Source organism: Hippocampus zosterae, chromosome 15 (assembly GCF_025434085.1).
Source record: "Hippocampus zosterae strain Florida chromosome 15, ASM2543408v3, whole genome shotgun sequence".
Taxonomy (NCBI): Eukaryota; Metazoa; Chordata; class Actinopteri; order Syngnathiformes; family Syngnathidae; genus Hippocampus; species Hippocampus zosterae.
The window spans coordinates 6,071,350-6,089,112 of record NC_067465.1 but is presented as its reverse complement, the minus strand read 5'-3'; the positions used below and the strand labels follow the sequence as shown (position 1 = coordinate 6,089,112).

At 43.3% G+C, this 17,763-nt stretch overlaps 3 protein-coding genes across 4 annotated transcripts in view; all 3 read right to left on the bottom strand.

Annotated features, from left to right (window-relative positions):
* Positions 1–5,657: 5,657 nt before the first annotated feature.
* On the bottom strand, positions 5,658–9,344 carry elovl8a (ELOVL fatty acid elongase 8a). The gene is made up of 8 exons (XM_052088793.1): positions 9,196–9,344; positions 8,555–8,621; positions 8,294–8,481; positions 7,707–7,787; positions 7,511–7,567; positions 7,281–7,395; positions 7,073–7,200; positions 5,658–6,099 (listed from the first exon to the last, which is right to left on the bottom strand). Exons 1-8 carry the CDS (start codon positions 9,199–9,201, stop codon positions 5,917–5,919), a joined length of 825 nt encoding a protein of 274 aa, XP_051944753.1. The 5' UTR covers positions 9,202–9,344; the 3' UTR covers positions 5,658–5,916.
* Positions 8,555–17,763, bottom strand: part of selenop2 (selenoprotein P2) — a 224,777-nt gene continuing 215,568 nt past the window's right edge. The window contains exons 2-8 of one of the 2 annotated variants that reach the window (XM_052088792.1): positions 14,054–15,180; positions 13,499–13,755; positions 12,678–12,890; positions 12,438–12,546; positions 10,132–11,936; positions 9,196–9,386; positions 8,555–8,621 (exon numbers count right to left, since the gene is read on the bottom strand). In XM_052088792.1, the coding sequence (XP_051944752.1) occupies positions 11,643–11,936; positions 12,438–12,546; positions 12,678–12,890; positions 13,499–13,725 (843 nt within the window). In that variant the 5' untranslated portion in view covers positions 13,726–13,755; positions 14,054–15,180 and the 3' untranslated portion in view covers positions 8,555–8,621; positions 9,196–9,386; positions 10,132–11,642. Of the gene's footprint in view, positions 8,622–9,195; positions 9,387–10,131; positions 11,937–12,437; positions 12,547–12,677; positions 12,891–13,498; positions 13,756–14,053; positions 15,420–17,763 lie in introns of those variants that run through there. The other variant, XM_052088791.1, reaches the window with a different exon arrangement.
* si:ch73-382f3.1 (uncharacterized protein LOC100151273 homolog) lies at positions 15,629–17,687 on the bottom strand. The gene is made up of 4 exons (XM_052088788.1): positions 17,249–17,687; positions 16,695–16,854; positions 16,435–16,610; positions 15,629–16,197 (listed from the first exon to the last, which is right to left on the bottom strand). Exons 1-4 carry the CDS (start codon positions 17,396–17,398, stop codon positions 15,814–15,816), a joined length of 870 nt encoding a protein of 289 aa, XP_051944748.1. The 5' UTR covers positions 17,399–17,687; the 3' UTR covers positions 15,629–15,813.

Below are 17,763 nucleotides of genomic sequence, written 5' to 3'. Positions count from 1 at the left end.
CGGTTTAGGTTTTAGGTCATGATTAATATGATTTCTTTTAATGCAAAGTGAGTACCCATAAACCCGTGGCGCACCCTTAATTCTTCCAAGGTCAAAACAAATCTTACTTTCCACATAAATGGCGACCAAAGTCCTGTTGCAAAGCGTTATAATCCTGAAGTTACTCTTGAAAAGTGCTGCCCCCTTGAAACTTTTTGCAGACGAAGGCAATCAGTAACACGAACATCGAGGCTGTTCCCGAATGTCCAATCACATGCTGATGAAGTCACGCTCCGCTCTCCGCTCTCCTCCCCTCTCGTCTTTGATGTTAGGCAGCTTTGCACCGAGTGGAGGAGAAAACGAAGTTGACAAAGAGATGAGGAGAAGGCAAGAATGTGAACAAAATGAACAAAAAGTTCAAGAAGAACAAAAGATGGGAGATGGGGGGGGGGCAGGGAGATGCTCAGGAAAGATACATATAGATCCCTTTTATCTGCAGCTCTAAAGGGGGCGGGTTATGATGGAGGAATTAAAAGAAGGGATGCCTTGAAATGCAAATGAATCGGCTGCTAATCAAAGCAATAAGATTAGCCTTCCAAATTGAGAAGAAAGGCGCCATTATCTAGGCCGAGTGTCATGTTTAATAACGTGGAACGGCATGGTAATTCACCACTGATGCAACTGGAGCCCTCCGGTGTGTGCTTGTGCAGGAGAGGTGGGGATGCTTTGCGTGTGCGTGTGCAAAAAAAGGAAGACGCAGAAGACAAAACACAGTAAAATGTGTCCAAGTGCGCAACTGTGCGAGCGTAGCGATTTTCTGTGGGTGTGACTTGGTCAAGTTTTGTGCGAGGCTGCAATACAAAGATTGGCAGTGGTGATTATTTGATAGTCCGAGTTTAGTAATAATGTAATCCATCTCTCTGTCACTCTCTCCGTCTCAAATCAGTACAGTGTTGGGGTTAGGATAAGGTTAGGGGTAAAAAGCTTTATTAGGATCATATTAATGTGTTCATCTTTTCATCATGCCCCAATGTGCAGGCATCCCTCCATGCAATGCCCAAAAAAACAACAAAGTTAGCCCAGTCCACAGCAGAACCAAGCAGATAAACATAAAATCAGTGCCAAAATAGCTCGAAATGCAAGCCAGCCAACCTGAAATGCTACGAGAGTACCGGTACTCGTAATTTGACCGCGACAATTGAGGGCTGAAAAGACTTCAGATGGCTGCACCTTTCACTTTGAAAGGCTGACAGGGAGAGCCGTCTCCGTTTCACAGGCAACGAGCCTGTATATCCATTAAAGGCCGAGACAGAAATAGGCCACAGAAGCTGCCAACAGTGAGCATTCTGCTGTTGTTATCGCTACCGTTTCTCAATCCGTCCTGACAGTCCTCCTCCTCTTCTTCTTTGAGGAAGGAAACAGCAGGCACTGGGTAAGCGTGACGCCCTCCCTCTTTCGGGCCCGCCTCCGCCCCCTCAGCCAGGGAGCCAAATTATGCCGACATTAATATTGCATATTACACACGACTCGCAGAGAAGCCACGTGTGGATCAGCCCTTTGTCTTCATGTCAAGTGAAATACGGTCGCCAATCATCAGAGATGGAGCGCGAGCCAACGAGAGGAGCGGCAGGAAGGGAGGGCGGCAAGGGGTGACGGCTGAAGGCTTGAGGAAAGGATACATGGAAGGAGGAGGAGGGAGGGGGAGGAGGGCGCCTTGGAGACAAGTGGGCTCTTAAGGGCTAAAATAATGGATGATGAGATGAGAGGAAGCACGGGTGAAATAAAAGTGAGATAAGAGGGGAGAGCGACGAGGAGTCGTCCAACGTGACGTGCAATGGACTCGTCCAACTGGCTGACCCTTTGGAAAAACATTGCATGACCACGGTTGAAAAAATTAGTCTGGTTATAATGTGTCAACATTTACACAATAATGACTCGAGTACTTTCTATTTCTGTCCTGAGTGCCCCCCCCCCCCCCCCCCCACACACACACACATTTCATTAAAATTTGGAAAGTCAGCCAGGGCATTCTTATAAACGTTAATGTTTGACAGCAGACAGTCAGGTGATTGCTATCCAGGCTCTCTAGAGCATCACGGATTGGCTATTATGAACAGACATGCGTGAACAAAGTTCTTACTAGGACATACGCATACACAAAAAAATGAGCCTATAACAGTTTTTGACCTTGGTAACAGACAATCAAGTGAGCTCGACTTTGGACCTGAAATTATAGCTTAAAAAAAAAAATCAATAAATGAACATAATTAGCTTTAGCTTTCGCTAGCTAGCTAGCTAAATACTGTAGATAGCGCCCATGAACTCATTTCAACTGACTGCAACATAAGCAGTAGTTTGGCAAATATTGAACAATAAATTGGATTGGCGGCATTAAATCAGGTTTATACCTGCGACCAGGCTAAAAAAAAACACAAACATTTGTTTATTCAGGGTCGGAGGGAGGGGAGGTGGTATGTATTAATGTCATATCCGTACATTACAATGGAGAAGATGCTTTGTGATATGAACAAATGAAATGCATATTGGGAGACACCCCTGTATTTTGCACCTCCACATCATTAATACGAAATAATACCCCCCCCCCCCCCCAAAAAAAAAACACCTTCAAGAGATTAGGAGCCAGGCACGCACATGCACTTGGGAATGAGCAAGTAACAGGTTGGCAGAGTGATTAACAGACGTTCATCCGTGGTCGAGTGTGCCCCCAACGTACTGAGATTGCCGCAGCCTCTTATTCACCCTCATCGTACGAACCAACACGGTGGCTCACCTTCGAGCGCACTTGGCGGCCTCTTATTGCCAAAGCTCTTTCGCTCTTGGCAATTATGTCTGCGTGCGCGTGTGTACGTCCCGGTTGAAAAGTGTGTTTGTCCCTCTCCCCCTCTCTTGTTCGCAGTGGCAGCTTGCAAAGCACTTCTCTCACCTCACTCAAACCTGATTATTAATTATAGCCTGTCTGTTTCTGACCGAACGCTGTTGCCAAGGTGACAGACACAACATCATTCATTAAGCTGCGCCATCCCAGGAAACAAAAAGTTCCTCCAGATGTGCCTGGAGTTCAAGTGTTCTTGCTTAGGTCACTTGGTTGCCATCACAAGAAAAGTAAGGCAACGCATTAAAACAAACCCCCGACATCTGGCTACAAAAGTGATCCAAGCGAGGGCATCGGAAAGTCACTCATGCCCGAGTTGCTCAGAGGCACTCAGCGCTGATCAGCCTGGAGCGGCGCCTGCAGCAAGGCTCTCTCTCTTGAAAGGGCCTTCTTTGTGCTTGTGTGTGTGTGTGTGCTTGTGTGTCTGTGTGTGTGTGTGCGTGTGTGTGTGTGTGTGTGGTCCACCAAGACACTTGATCAGATGACGAAGATATTATCCAAAGAGTCTAAAATATAGCTCATAATGTTGCATAGATGTCTGCTGTGAAATATTTCCATTGGCCATATGCGGTGTACCCTACTGGGTGCATTATAATTGATCATTATGATGTATATCGGTGCTCCCAATTTTCTGTCCTATTAGTCAAACAGTAAAGAACATTTCCGAACAACATCAATAAACTGAAAGAAGTGACAGCATACCTGTTATGTATCGGTCTGGTTATGTTTGGTTTGGCTTCCATAGATGTGCCCTTTTTTCACCACCTGTTCTCGTTATCAGTGTTCCTCGTGTGTAAGCAATTAGCTCCCTCAACCCTTTGTGTCTTGTCCAGGTGTTTCTCGTTGTCTCGTCACTGAGCTCGTATTTGGTTCCCTGAGTTTCTGTCAGTGTCCGTTGGGTCATTGTGAGCTGTGAGCATACGTGTGCTCCTGTCATGTTTTGTTTCTTGTTATAGTTTGGTTTGATACTTGTGATTTCCAGGCATTTTTGAGTACTTCAACTTTGTGTTTTTTCCATTTTACTCATGTGTGTATTTTATGTGAAATACATTTTGATCACCCTGCTCCTCCCTGCCTCCCTGCTTTTGGGGGTCTTACAACTACCATCACGCAGAACGTGACAATACCTCCGTTTTTCAGAATTTGTTGAGATTTTTGCCTAATGCTAATAAGCACTCTGCTACAAACAAAGAAGACGCACAATTAATAAAGACACTTGTATACACAATCGGATGGCCTTCCAATTAGTTTGAATTTAAACAGAAGAGCATTCAGATGTACTGTAAATTTGAAAAAGACGCATAAAAATATATCGGGATTTGACTTGAAGATGCTGCTCATTACAGTACAGTACATAAAAGATTCCCTGGACAAAAGATACAAAACAAAAAAAAAAAACATCCTGGAGCGTGACAACACGTGATAGTACTGCCATCTAGTGGTTATTTCTCCTATCGCACGCTATCGCCCCTCCTTTTTAAGACAGCCTGCCATATCATTAGACACGAGCTTTTAGGAAAGAACACAAACACAATGTGTTTTTTATTGTGTTAGGACTGTACACCTTCTGTTGAGAAACCATTTAATCATCTATTTTTTTGTAATTCCGAGTCATTCCAAAATGGACACAATGATGTATCACACATGATGTGGACGAGATGAGACGCCCGACCAGCGGGTGCTTTCATGTGCTCATGAAACTCAGAGAAATGATCCCTCTCTCAATGCAACTGACTCAAGTCGTTTGATACCTCTCAAAGCCTCATCTCACCATTGCAAGTGACAGTCGTAGGTGAGGTTTCGGAATGTAGAACAACCGGTAAATCAAGAGCATCGCCTTTGGTCTCCTCTTGATTCTCATTCCAACCGATTCACACTCAGCATCAGTTCAAGATCGCGCCTTGATGAATCTGACACAATATCACATCATCGGCAAAGACGGAGACGTCGCCAAACAGAAACTGTTAATGCCTCGGCTGTGCAGATAAAATCCGTCTGTCAAAAGACTCGGCGGCAAGGGCAACCCCAGTGGAGTCCAACCCTCACTGGAAGCTAATCTTGCCTGCTACCGGCAATGTCGATCAAACTCTTACACATAGTGTGCCCTGACAAACAGTATAAATATGGGTTTCCCCGCGCAGCCCCCTGGGCTCGCTCTCGTTCTCCAAGTCAATGTAGACCGGCTGGACAAACTCCCATGCGGGCTTCGGGAACCTCCTTTTGTGGCCAGGACAAAAAAATAAATCAAGCCGAGACTGTTTTTTATTTGTAATTTGTAAATGAGAATGGTAAAGCAACTCCTTTCAAATGGCAGAAAAAATAGCTCGCCATCTAATTTGAAGAAGCATACTGGGGTCCACTGAAAGTTTGTCCTCGGAGACATGTGAGACTTGATGCCTATTGATCTTGTTTATTAATCACTGTCTTGATCAGTGATCAGTGTCTTTGCATCAATGAATGTTGCTCGTCGGCATATGATTCCAAGTAATTTGTTATTTCAGAAGTGTGTATGACGCCGGTCGCCCGGGGCACGAGTCAGAACCGCAGCAGGTCGGTGAGCCCTGCTCTCGAGGATTCCTCTCAGAGATGACATCAGCAAATCTGAAGGCTTCTCATACCACTCATGCATGTACACAGATCAGATCCAGACAAAATGTTCTCTTTTCTTTGAGACAATAGAAAGATCCTATATGCGAGCGCGCTGCATGATGGTGTGGAATTATCGGTGCATTTTTGAAATGCATCACGTTTCAACAGTGTCAGGCGAAGTTAAAACACAGACAAGTTTTGTCAGTGTTGAACACAAACGTTTATTGGCTTTGCCTATTTCACAGACCACATCTCTGTTGACTTTGTATGTCCAATTCTGTGAATCGTTGATGCCCAAAAGAACAAGCAAATGCACTACAAAACGTTTTGTCCATCGCGGAGAGTTTTTCGACATGCCGGAATATAATTTGAGCCGACGGCTGAAATGAACCGTAGGGGAATACGCTCAGTCTCGCTCGTTCTCCCCTTAATGCAAATATCAAAGTCCTTTTTCCTTACACCTTACATTTCCTTTGGTCGTTGGTCCTTGATACGAGGTAGCTATGGTAGTAAAAATGACAGAAGAGTGCGATGAGGCTGAGAGCGTAGGCAAACACAATCAAGTTCAAGGCGTCAGGGTAGTTACAGTCGGCGAACAAGTTGTAAACGGTGTGCATGGTTACCACCAAAAACTGAAGCTGTGAATAGAGAGAGAAAACAGGCGTGAGATCACAACAAAAGTCAAATTGGATTCTTATCAATACACAAAATCTATCTATCTATCTATCTATCTATCTATCTATCTATCTATCTATCTATCTATCTATCTATCTATCTATCTATCTATCTATCTATCTATCTATCTATCTATCTATCTATCTATCTATCTATCTATCTATCTATCTATCTATCTATCTATCTATCTATCTATCTATCTATCTATCTATCTATCTATCTATCTATCTATCTATCTATCTATCTATCTATCTATCTATCTATCTATCTATCTATCTATCTATCTATCTATCTATCTATCTATCTATCTATCTATCTATCTATCTATCTATCTATCTATCTAGCTATCTATCTAGCTAGCTAGCTAGCTAGCTAGCTAGCTAGCTAGCTAGCAACAGCAGTCAGTGTTCTAAAGGAAAACAGATGGTCCCAGAGTCAGTGGAGGAGCTGAGCTCCAACGGTGACTACCGGAACAATGAACAACTGCTTGGGAGTTCGACACACACCGAGCTTCATGACAAACTGTTCACATCCTGACCACAAAGACGCTTGCTTTGCATAGGGGCTGATAAAGGGATGCCCCCCTGAGTGAAAAATAGCTACTTGGAATGAGTGACCATGTTTCCTGTGTGCAGACAACATCAATCATCCTAAACAATTGGATCTGATGTTCATTCAAGGAGCAAGTAGTGATCTAGGTTGTGATCCGGCTATTGTGCCATAACAACTGTTAGCAATTTAGCATTGAAGCTATTTTCTGTCAAAAATGAGGTCAAAGTTCAAAATAGAATTTACTCAGTTTACTGATCGAGGCCAACCGATTTCCTCCAGTTAATTTAGTAGCCTGCCACTGTGACGCCACAATAATAAAAATAGTCGAGATCGTAATGTTTGAAAAGTAGACGGCGGAATGCACACAAGGACATGAATACGAACCAGCTGTAGGATGGTGAGGTAGCTTTTCCACCAAAGATATTTGGTCATACTCGGTCCAAATGCCGCAAGACCATAGTAGAAATACATCACCACATGAATCAGAGAGTTGACCAGGCCACTCATGAATGCTTTGGACACACATACGACATAAGGAGTACACACGTGTGTCCTCCTAAAGTGATGTCAGCTTTTGTGTGCAGACACTCACATTGGCCACCCGGCGTGTACTTTAAGCCCACCCAGCAGTTCAAGATCATGGTGCTGTGGTGGTACACATGGAGGAAGGTCAACTGGCTGTTCTTTTTCCTCAGGATGAAAAACATCTGATTGACGCAAATAGACAACATCGGTTTGCACCAATCGACAAAAGGTTCCCTTCATTTAATTGTGGTCAAAACATGCCGGAACCGGAAACGATCATCTGACCGTCATACTTACCGTGTCACAGAACTCGATGTATTTGGAGAAGTAAAAGAGCCAGCACACGCTGGCCATCTGCACAAGGTCAGACACGTTTTGAGTTCATGAGGATTAGTCTGTTGTCAATTTGTTGAACGATAAATAAGCAAGACCGTTTCAAAGCCTTCATCTGATGACTTGGGAAAGTGGTGCGGTACGTAGGGGAGAGTATTACCCTCAAGGCCAGCGGACTGTTGCTATAGTCGACGGGCTGGCACAGCAGACTATAATTCGCCATCCAGGAAGAAACTGTAAACTGCAAAGACAGAATTTGCCCTTCAATTACGACACTAACATTAAGGCAAAAGGACAGTTACAAAGCTTTAAATAACATGGCAGACGAGGTGTCAATCATTTCTTGTGCACTTGCGGGCACACTGACAGCGGGCACACCCTGCAGCCTTGCCTCGTTACCTCAGAAAAGCACCGAATCGTAATGGAGTGTTCCTAAATCTACGCTGAGGCATGTTAAACCGGGTTCGGGTAATTTCCAAGATGTGCACAAGGCGGCGGCGTATTGAAAGGATGGTTTGCGCCATTGTGGAGCAAGCTAGCTTGGAGCCAAGTCTGTCCGGAAAATAGCTCTAACTCTAACCCAATTGTTTTTAGTCTTACGGCAAAAATAAAGGAGGTGAGTTCACGCTTTCAAATACTTTAGGGAGGGGTGAGCATTTGTTGTCCCTATCTTCTGCGCCACAACGGCCTACGTTAGCATCTTCGTTGAGGATCGAAAAATACAGAGAGATGCGGTGTCACGCCTACCTCGTAGAACATGTAGATGGACAGGCAGACCATCGTGAAATTATAAGCTATCAAGACAAGTTTGAGGTTGACGGGCTCCTTCTTTGCCATCAGTTTTGGTCCGGCCCAAACCATGAACAGGTAGCACAGAATTATCCAGCAGACAGGTACAGGGGAGTACACAAGGGGCCAGTTTTCAATCCTCTTATCTAGAAAGAAAAAAAGGCCAACATTTCCTCACAACATATTTTGTGATAAAACGTAAAAGCAGTGAAAGCATACCTCCATTGTCCAGAATTTCCTGGTAATATATCGAGGCTCTTTGCCAAACGGTGAGCTCCTTAAAACCCTGAATTTGACGAGAAACCACGTTGACATGGTCTGACAAAACAAGCAAGCAATTCACAAGAAGAAGAACGAGGAAAAAAAATAAATAGCATAAAACTTCAGAGGGAACAGACAATATGGTTTTGGATCATCTCTTGAATGCTCTTTTCTCTCGGCTTGTATCTCATTTGGTGAAATCTGGACTATACCGCCTCAACTGGTCTATTTTTATAGACACTCAGTGTATTAGGTGATTGTTAACTTTTCCGTTGGCAGCCGTAAAATGTTGTAAAATGCCTGTACCTAATCTTACACTGCATAATAGATCAAGAATGATTCTGGCACAAATTGAACAATTAATTCATGACAATAAAACATAAGGTGACAGTTTAAGAAAAGTAGGAGAGCATATCCTCGGGCAACCTGCGACGGTTAAGACGAAGGCCAAACGTGTAGCCTGGCTTCCCAAAGTCATCGCTGGAATGTTTTCAATGCAGCACGCATACACCTGCGACTATATCCTGAGCTGCCATCAAATCTACATTTCATTCATTTTGAGGCTTTTACTTATTTCGAGTGAAGCAAGAGGAACCTACCTCCATTCAGGTGGCGATTGCTGTGATTTTTCTTTCCTCTTTAGGTCTAGCGACAGTCAAACTCATGTTCCATTTCCAACGTCTGCATCCGTACTGTGGGAATCCAACTTCTCATTGAAGCATATCCTGTTTTGCAACAATAATCTTGACACATTGCCTCCTAGCGACAGGTCGAGCTCGTCGGCTTTCAACTGTTCCAATTGTAGGTGGAGATGTGAAAAAAAAATTATGATCATTTCATCCACACTTCACAGACCATACTAAATATCTTTGTACTAGAACATTCTACATATACGTTTTAAATAGTGCACCAAACCTGACATACTTGTGACAATGTAAAGTGCATTTATGGGGAAGGCGTGGAAATTAGAAATAGCATGCGATCCAGTGCACGCAGCAATAATGTTGAATGGAAGTCTACAATACTGAATACTTTTTACAATGACACCACCAGTGGTAATTTACTTGTGCATTTTAAACATACTTGGTCAATCAAAATGACTCGGAATCTGAATGTCACTCATTGCTGATCCAAAATGAAGAATTTGCAATCAATCAGACTGTTCTATCGATTAATCTATCTATCAATCTTGCACAAGCCATTCAACAAACTTCGTGAGGTACATCAAATGCTACTTGTGAAGTAGGTGGAAAAACTTGATATGAGTAAGCAAACCGCCCATTGTCGTACATGCCAGATTAATCACATCACAATGAGGTATTTTGACGCCACCTGACGTCTTTGAGAGCCGCAGTCCTGCTTGTTTTCGAACTTTCAGGTCATCAGCCAGCTCTGTAAAAACCTGATAAAGATCCTGATCATTTGAATCTGATGTGTTGGAAGGGGCAGTTTCTAAAACAAGCAAGACAGCATCTCTCTCGGCCCGGAGTCCGCCCCCCCCCCCCCCCCCGTCCGACACGGTTAGCCAGTTATACCTGATATTTTCTCAAAAGAGTGTTAAGGCTTTCAGGATGTTGAAACCTGACATTTGTGATGTATCGTGTACCGCTACTGCCGCTGCGACACGCTGTTGGACAAGAAAGCAAAGTTGTTTTTGAAGGTCTATTCGTGCACACACTCATAAAAAAAAAACCCAAAACAAAACAAACCCCACATTTTCTAATATTTCCTATTCCAAAATGCCAGTACCAGAAATTGGCCCGGGCTGTGTGGGGTCCTTCTGCTCACAGCTCAAATTTTAAGTGTATTTTATTTCCTTTGTTGTAAAGTATTTTCAATTAAAAAAAGAAACTCATTTATTACTGATTTATTATAAATAAATGGTCACTGTATTGCTTTGATATTTACCAGCACGGTCAGTCATATGCGCCATTTTGTTTTCCTGTTCGCAATGCATTGTGTTCTATCTACATGAACTTGACACGTGACCCTTGATGCTCACCCACGACTTTTCCAAATATGTTGTTGGTAATTTTGAGTGCATTAAATTTTTTTCTCTCGGACATTCGGACACCACTGCAAAATGGAGTGACCCCTTAATCGTGAGTGGAAAAAGTGTGGACATTCGGAAATATGATTCACATGACGTTAGTACAGCTGCCATTATTATTATGATGATGATGAAAGCTGACCAATAAAACTTGATTCCATAAGTCACCCTTATCTCCGCCCATTTAAAACACGATTAATTAAGCACATATTCTAATAAAAAACAAACCTATACATCGATAAACGCAAATATTCACCGTATTGTCACTTTCAACAGTGCCAAGTGTCTTTAAACTACCGGTATCTATTTTGTCGTCTGTGAATCTGTTTTAGAATCATCTCGTTATGCACTACTAAGTCACCGTCTAATAAGCCATTATCCATTTCCGTATTCCTTTAAAGTAAAACTTTTTTTTTTAACTTCCGATAACAGAAAGTCAAAAAGAAAGGTCCGATCTTGCAAAAACGTTGCAAATAAACCCACATTCCTTTACAAGCCTCATATAAATGATAACCCTTTCCTCTGGTCTCCCAAGTTCCATTCAGAATTTGTATTGCAACCCCAATGAAACTAATTGCAGTACATTTAAAGGACACCAAAAACAACAAAAGTTTGCGTGTTTGTGTGTTGTGAGTTTACACGTCAGCAGTACTTTGTACATAATTACTAATTGATGCATCACATGACAAGGAAACAATAAACAGAGTTGTGCTCAGCCTCAATGCTCTGCATTCTCTGGTTCTGTCTGGGAAACAGCAGCTGCCATTCCAAAGCGTCTCTCCTCACACATCCATCTCCAGCTTCCTGTAGCCAGGTTCCAGACTGTAGACTTCATAAACAGGAGCACACAACGAGCAACGGAAGCAATTGTTTCCACACACTGGGAGAAGATGCGAGCAGAGGCAGCACGATATGTCTAATGCTTCACATCCGCCGAGCGGATTCAATTTCCCTGACATCAACCCAACCAAAACAAATGTGGACTAAACTGTTTTTCTAATGATCATTGACAGTATGAAGGCTACGGTTGGAGGGCTCAGAGTGACCGTGATGCTGATGAAGATGACTGAGGCTTCCAGTTGTATTGTCGTCCTGCTGAGGATGTGACCGATTCTGGTGACCATGAGGAAGATGATGATGGCGGTCTGTGTGTATTGTTTTCGGTGTCGTTACTGTCATTTCAGCGTGCTCTGTGTTTGCATGATATTTGGATGAGGCTGTGGTGTGGTTGACGTCAGATGGCAGTGTGTCATTCTTTGTGACGATGTCATTCACTGTTGTAAAATTAGCCTGGGGAAGATGAGAAGAAAAAAAAACACATTTGAAACAGCCCCAAGTATGGTGTAGTGGAATTCCACATTGGATCTCATTACATTTAGTACTGTTTACTCTGACAGGTGAGGGTACATTATCAGCTTATTTTGAAGGGGAAGTTTTGCTTATCTGTTTGAAAATCTTTTGATCGGTGTATATCTGATCAGTGTATATATGACCGGGCCGCCCTTACTTGAATTTGTTTTTTTTAATATGAGCAGTACCCCAACGTGTCACCGCATTATAGCCATTCGAATTGTTTCTATTGGATCATTGATTGTATTGGAACTGTGTTGGATGGTATTAGATCACATAAGGTTTCAAAAGTGACCAAAAGGTTGCAGCCGGCTGATTGAACGTCGCCATGACAATGACGGAGGAGGAAGACATCTCTAACTTTTTGGTTTCAATGTTTTCAATATTTCAATGTATATGGCGTGTGAGTGCATCCCCATTTGTGCTTATGCGATTACTCACAGAGCAGTTGCAGATGTTTTTATAATTGGTGGCTCTGATGGCAGCCTCGACATAAGGGTAGTGCAGGAAGCTGTACGGAAGCACTATATGAAATGTGAGGAGACCACACCTGAACAGGATCGGAAAAGACAATGACCTTTGATATTTAGAGTGTTGGGAAATGCAAACATTGCCAAGAAATATTTCATGTTTTTTTTTAATCTGAAGTATGTGTTCCAGGGAAAGAGGAGGCTGAGTTACCTGTCATAGATTAGGAAGTCATCTTTGTCACCCTCCAGCACCTCCCACACGTCATTTTGAAAGGGAGTCTGCTGGTAAACTGGAACATCAGCGGGTGCTTTTCTTTTCAGCTCCCAGTACATTGCTCTGGACAGAGAGTCTCGCTCATTAATGATCATGAAGGAAACCTCGGTCAGGTTGCTGCGGTTCAGCTTGTCACGCAGGCCTTGGATTCTAAAGGTGAACACAGAATAAGAGGGTCATTGTCAGATCATCCTGAAATTTCATCTAAAAGCTGAAGATCCCCAAATTTTTGTCACGGTAGTCTGTGTTCCGTGTTGCTGGTTAACCGTGAGGTTTTGCTTTCATCACATTTCGAGATGAGTTGAGGAGCTTAACTACATCTTGGGTGTTTGCCCATGTAGCTGGACATCACGGGTGCCAAACCTTTCTTGACCGAAGATCTTTTTTTCACCACTATAATCCATCGATTTGAGTCCAGTCCGCGGGTAACCGGTCGATCGCAATTGATGTATTGGGTACCCCCGCTGTAAATTGTGTCCATCTGCTTGCACCAATCCCCCTCCTTCCTGCAACCTATTCTTTGCTTTAACGTGAAAGTCAACAGTGGATTGTCAACTGTGTTAAAAAGGTGTTGCAAGCGGACGCTGGTTAATGCAACACAGTGTGAAAAATTCACTTGCGAGCATTACCTTATTATTAATAATGTGATTTTTCTTTACCATGAGATGCGGTTCACAAGTAATGTTACGACGTATGCGTCACTCCCACCACCCCAGCTTTCAAAGTCATGAATATTGAATCTTAATGTTTTTTCTTACCTTGAGGCCTGAGTGAGACAAAACTGTCAGCTGGCCTTCAGCAGTGCCACCACCACCAAGCGTCCTCGCAAGGCCTGCATGGGCGCCTCTCCTTTGATATCCCAGTAGGGGGCAGGTTTACAGATCCTGGTGCCTGCGTCCTCCCGCTCGACCAAGAGACTGGCCTGGGAGGCCAACAGCAAACCTGGCAAGGCCGCACATGTCCACAACAACAGGTGAGAGGACATGGTCCTCTCTGGCTGTTGAAGCAGACGCTCCTAAAAAAGGGCAGTCAGTCATGTCACTTTGTCTTACTCATTTGCAGCACATTGCAGGGGATACTGGACGTGTACTTCACTGTAAAATTAATTATCATTACCCATCTATAACAAGAGCTGAAATTATACATTTGGTTGATAGACTGCTAAGGACAGCAACATGAGTTAATCATTTGGACACTTCTATAATCAAAAGAAAATATCATTATTGCTCATCAACGTTATAAAAAAATAGGACTGGCATCTCTCTCTCTCTATACGGTATGTAAAATGTTCAAGTCTGACCAAAACAGCTCACCTCTGTGGTATCCTTTCTGTCCTTTTTGACCTAAAGAGATCCTTACACCTCTGCTGTTTTTGAAGCTTCTGGGCTGGACTCTTGCCCCAAATCAAACAAAGAGGAGGAGTAAAACACTGTCCACACACAACGTAACACGTTTGTAACACAAGTGTTTTGGATTTATCAAGTCCAAGGTCCAAGACACTTTCTGAACTCTCACACAAGTTTCAAAGTTGCCTCTTTGTAGTAAAACCTAAAAAGAACAAATTCTTGCTCTGAACTTTAGCTGTACGATTGATGGCTTACTTCCCTCACGGAGGTTGTTGTCATTCTTACATCATTTACCTGATTTAGATGTGGTGATCTTCAAATTAAATCTTGGCGGTTTCATTTCAAATTCATCATGGTGGTGTCGAGAGCCAAATAGATGTGATTTGTGTCAATGTCCCACTCTTTATGGTCAATGCGTCGTTCTTGATCTTGTCAGCACTATCTGCATTTATTTTACCGGGAGTTTTTTTTTTCCTTTTCCAAACCCTCTTTTATTAACTTAAGGTGTTTTTGTGTGCCATGTGTTGTTATTGAGCATAGTTTTTGGTGCTACATTGAAGCATTAAAAATTGCATTTCTTGTACTGTTTTCAGTATGCCCCCCCCAAAATAAATAAAAAAATGGAAGCATACAAATGTACATAGATTTATCATAACATTTTACCCATATAGAAAACGCGTAAACATGCTCCATGCGTGTGCTATTTGCAGGCTTTGTTGCAGCGTTTTTCTAGCTGCCTGACAACCCCCCCACCCCCCCAAAATGTAATAATTTCTGGATTATTAGGGTTGATAAAGTGAATTCCATTAGACTAGATACAATTCCATTGGAACAAACATTTTGTGAGGGTTCTTTCGATTTTCTACGCGAGTTGTGACACGAAACGAAGGTTGTGTTTGGTGTGCTAGTCGTCACATGGCTCCGTCTGTTGCATGCTCAAATGACAAACCTCATTTGCATAAACCTGGGATGTTCTTGTCATCTCAGTAAAGGGCACCCTCGATTCAATGGTGCAAAAAAATATATATATATATAATAAAATGTAAATGGTGTCAAATATCCATCCATCCATCCATTTTCCGAACCGCTTAATCCTCACCAGGGTCGCGCGGGGTGCTGGAGCCTGTCCCAGCCATCTTCGGGCAGTAGGCGGGGGACACCCTGAACCGGTTGCCAGCCAATCGCAGGGCACACAGAGACGAACAACCATTCGCACTCACACTCACACCTAGGGACAATTTACTGTGTTCAATCAGCCTGCCATGCATGTTTTTGGAACGTGGGAGGAAACCGGAGTACCCGGAGAAAGCCCACGCAGGCCCGGGAAGAACATGCAAACCGCTTGATCCTCACTAGGGTCGCGGGGGGTGCTGGAGCCTATCCCAGCTGTCTCCGGGCAGTAGGCGGGGGACACCCTGAATCGGTTGCCAGCCAATCACAGGGCACACAGAGACGAACAACCATCCACGCTCACACTCACACCTAGGGACAATTTAGAGTGTTCAATCAGCCCTGCCACGCATGTTTTTGGAATGTGGGAGGAAACCGGAGCACCCGGAGAAAACCCACGCAGGCCCGGGGAGAACATGCAAACTCCACACAGGGAGGCCGGAGCTGGAATTGAACCCGGTACCTCTGCACTGTGAAGTCGACGTGCTAACCACTGGACTACCGGGCCACTTTGCTGGATCTCTCATCTGGTTAATGAGTCACACAAAGAGCACATATCAGGACAAGACACCAAGAAGGTCTTCCTCATCGTTGTCGCCAACATCCTCCGTTGGGCTATTGCAGGCGCCCACAAGTCCCAGGCCCAGCTCTGCCAGTTCCTCACAGCTCATGTCCGTCGTGACCATGATCTTGGTTTCCAGGCGGTTACATAGAGTCCGGTAGGAGGGCAACGGATAGCCCAGCTCCCTCAGGTACTCGTAGCCTTTGGTGCCCACTGCGCTTCGAATCTTTCTGGCCTTCAGGATAGTCTCCGGAGACCAGACGGCTCGGCGAGAGCGTTTGGTGAGAGACAGAGCGCGGATCTGGTCCTCATACAAAAAGTTCTGGAGTCCCTTCTCAATACGGTCCAGCCTGTAGAGACGTTTCTTCATCTCCTCTGCCTGGCACACAGAAAGCAACAGGTGATATTGTTGTTAAGAAAAAAAAGAGGATGTTTTGTCACCGTCATTAGTAGTCCTCTTTTTTGATCACTAAACAATAATTTCAAAAAAGAACCCTCAAAGATGTTTGGAAGGAAGATTTTTGTCAGTTGTGAAATTAATAAGTGGGTTGCAATTATGGATCATCATTAATATTTCAAAGACCTGCTTATTTGCCATTGTTTAGCAGTTTTTCACCTCCTTTTGTAGTCTTACGGTGTGCTGCATCTCTTTCTCTAGCTGTTTTTTGAGGAGGTGACATTGAGTGCAGGACTGCTGGCCCGTAGCTGTCCTATCTCCATCCTCCTCTTCCAGGCCGAGCAGGGGAGTGCGTCTAGCGTAGCCATGGTCACCAACGTTGGACTCCTTCTCCACTAAAGACAACAAAGTGATGTGACCACAGACAAAAAATATTTCAAAGTAATTATAGATGTAGAATAGGGTAGCGTTGCATTTACCTAGCTCATGTTTCAAGGGCAGCATAATGAATGGAGTGGTAACTGCAGGGTAAGGAGGGTCTCCAGCGCTGAAGAGAGTTGGGATGGCATTGGGCTTCAATTTCTTTCCACCAGCTGGAGACTTTGCCAACTCCTCAAACTGACTCTGCTCAAAATGGTCCTACATTATTAAGAGGAGTATACAGAAATCACATCGATAATATTTATTACAAAACAAAAGACGCCACAATAGTGAATGAAAAAGATCAAGTGTAAAAAAAAAAGACAGGCACATATCATCAGGAAACGTAGATGGGGAAAGATGACCTTCGTCAGATTACACAACATCATTTTTTTCTCTTTTTAATCACGACCCCTTAATACTATTAAGTACGATTACCGGCTATGTCTCTGACTATATCACCATCTTACTGTTTATTGTGTATGTTAAATTGCTCCATGTACAGCACTTTGTATGCAGCGATGGCTGTTTGAAAGTGCTCTATAAATACTGTTGACTTGACAATCTGTTTTGTTTGTTTTTCCGCCAATATATTGACAGATACTGTACTCACTTGACAAAGTCTCGAGTGTGGAGTTGGTTCAAAGTCGCGTCGGCAATTCACAACCCATTTCTTCTTTCTGACAGGGTCTTTTGGAAATCTATAGAGCTGTTTCCCTATGCTGGTTGAATTGGAACAATTAGGAGCCGAGCATCCACCCATTGCGCACGGAAAATACACGGGCGTCAATATTATTAATATTTATTTGTTTATTTATTTATTTTATGCTGACAGGCAAGCTCCGTAGAGGTAATCATTACTTTGTGTAAATCAAACTGCACGTTTTCACCGTTAAAAAAACGTTAATCGTCAAATGTGATCTCACTCACATAACGAGGATGCTCGGAAAATTATATGCAATGTATTAAACCTAAAATATAAAACATTCGTATCCAACTACATGTTTCTGACTTTATTTGAGCCAAAATGGCGACCTCCGTTTAGCTAGTTGGTTATGTGACGTACTTTATGCGTCTGCATCAACCGCCTGAGATAAAAACAAAACCAATGGAAAAAGCGCATCGAAA

Bases quoted from the DNA above. Each gene is read 5' to 3' on its own strand.
- si:ch73-382f3.1 (XM_052088788.1), bottom strand. From the start codon at position 17,398: ATGGGTGGATGCTCGGCTCCTAATTGTTCCAATTCAACCAGCATAGGG. The intron at 16,855-17,248 runs GTGAGTACAGTA...TTAATAATGTAG, and splicing joins CACACTCGAGACTTTGTCAA to GACCATTTTGAGCAGAGTCA. The intron at 16,611-16,694 runs GTAAATGCAACG...TGTTGTCTTTAG, and splicing joins GCCCTTGAAACATGAGCTAG to TGGAGAAGGAGTCCAACGTT.
- elovl8a (XM_052088793.1), bottom strand. The intron at 7,788-8,293 runs GTAGGCGTGACA...CTGTCTTTGCAG, and splicing joins CCATCTACATGTTCTACGAG to TTTACAGTTTCTTCCTGGAT. The intron at 7,568-7,706 runs GTAATACTCTCC...GACCTTGTGCAG, and splicing joins ACAGTCCGCTGGCCTTGAGG to ATGGCCAGCGTGTGCTGGCT.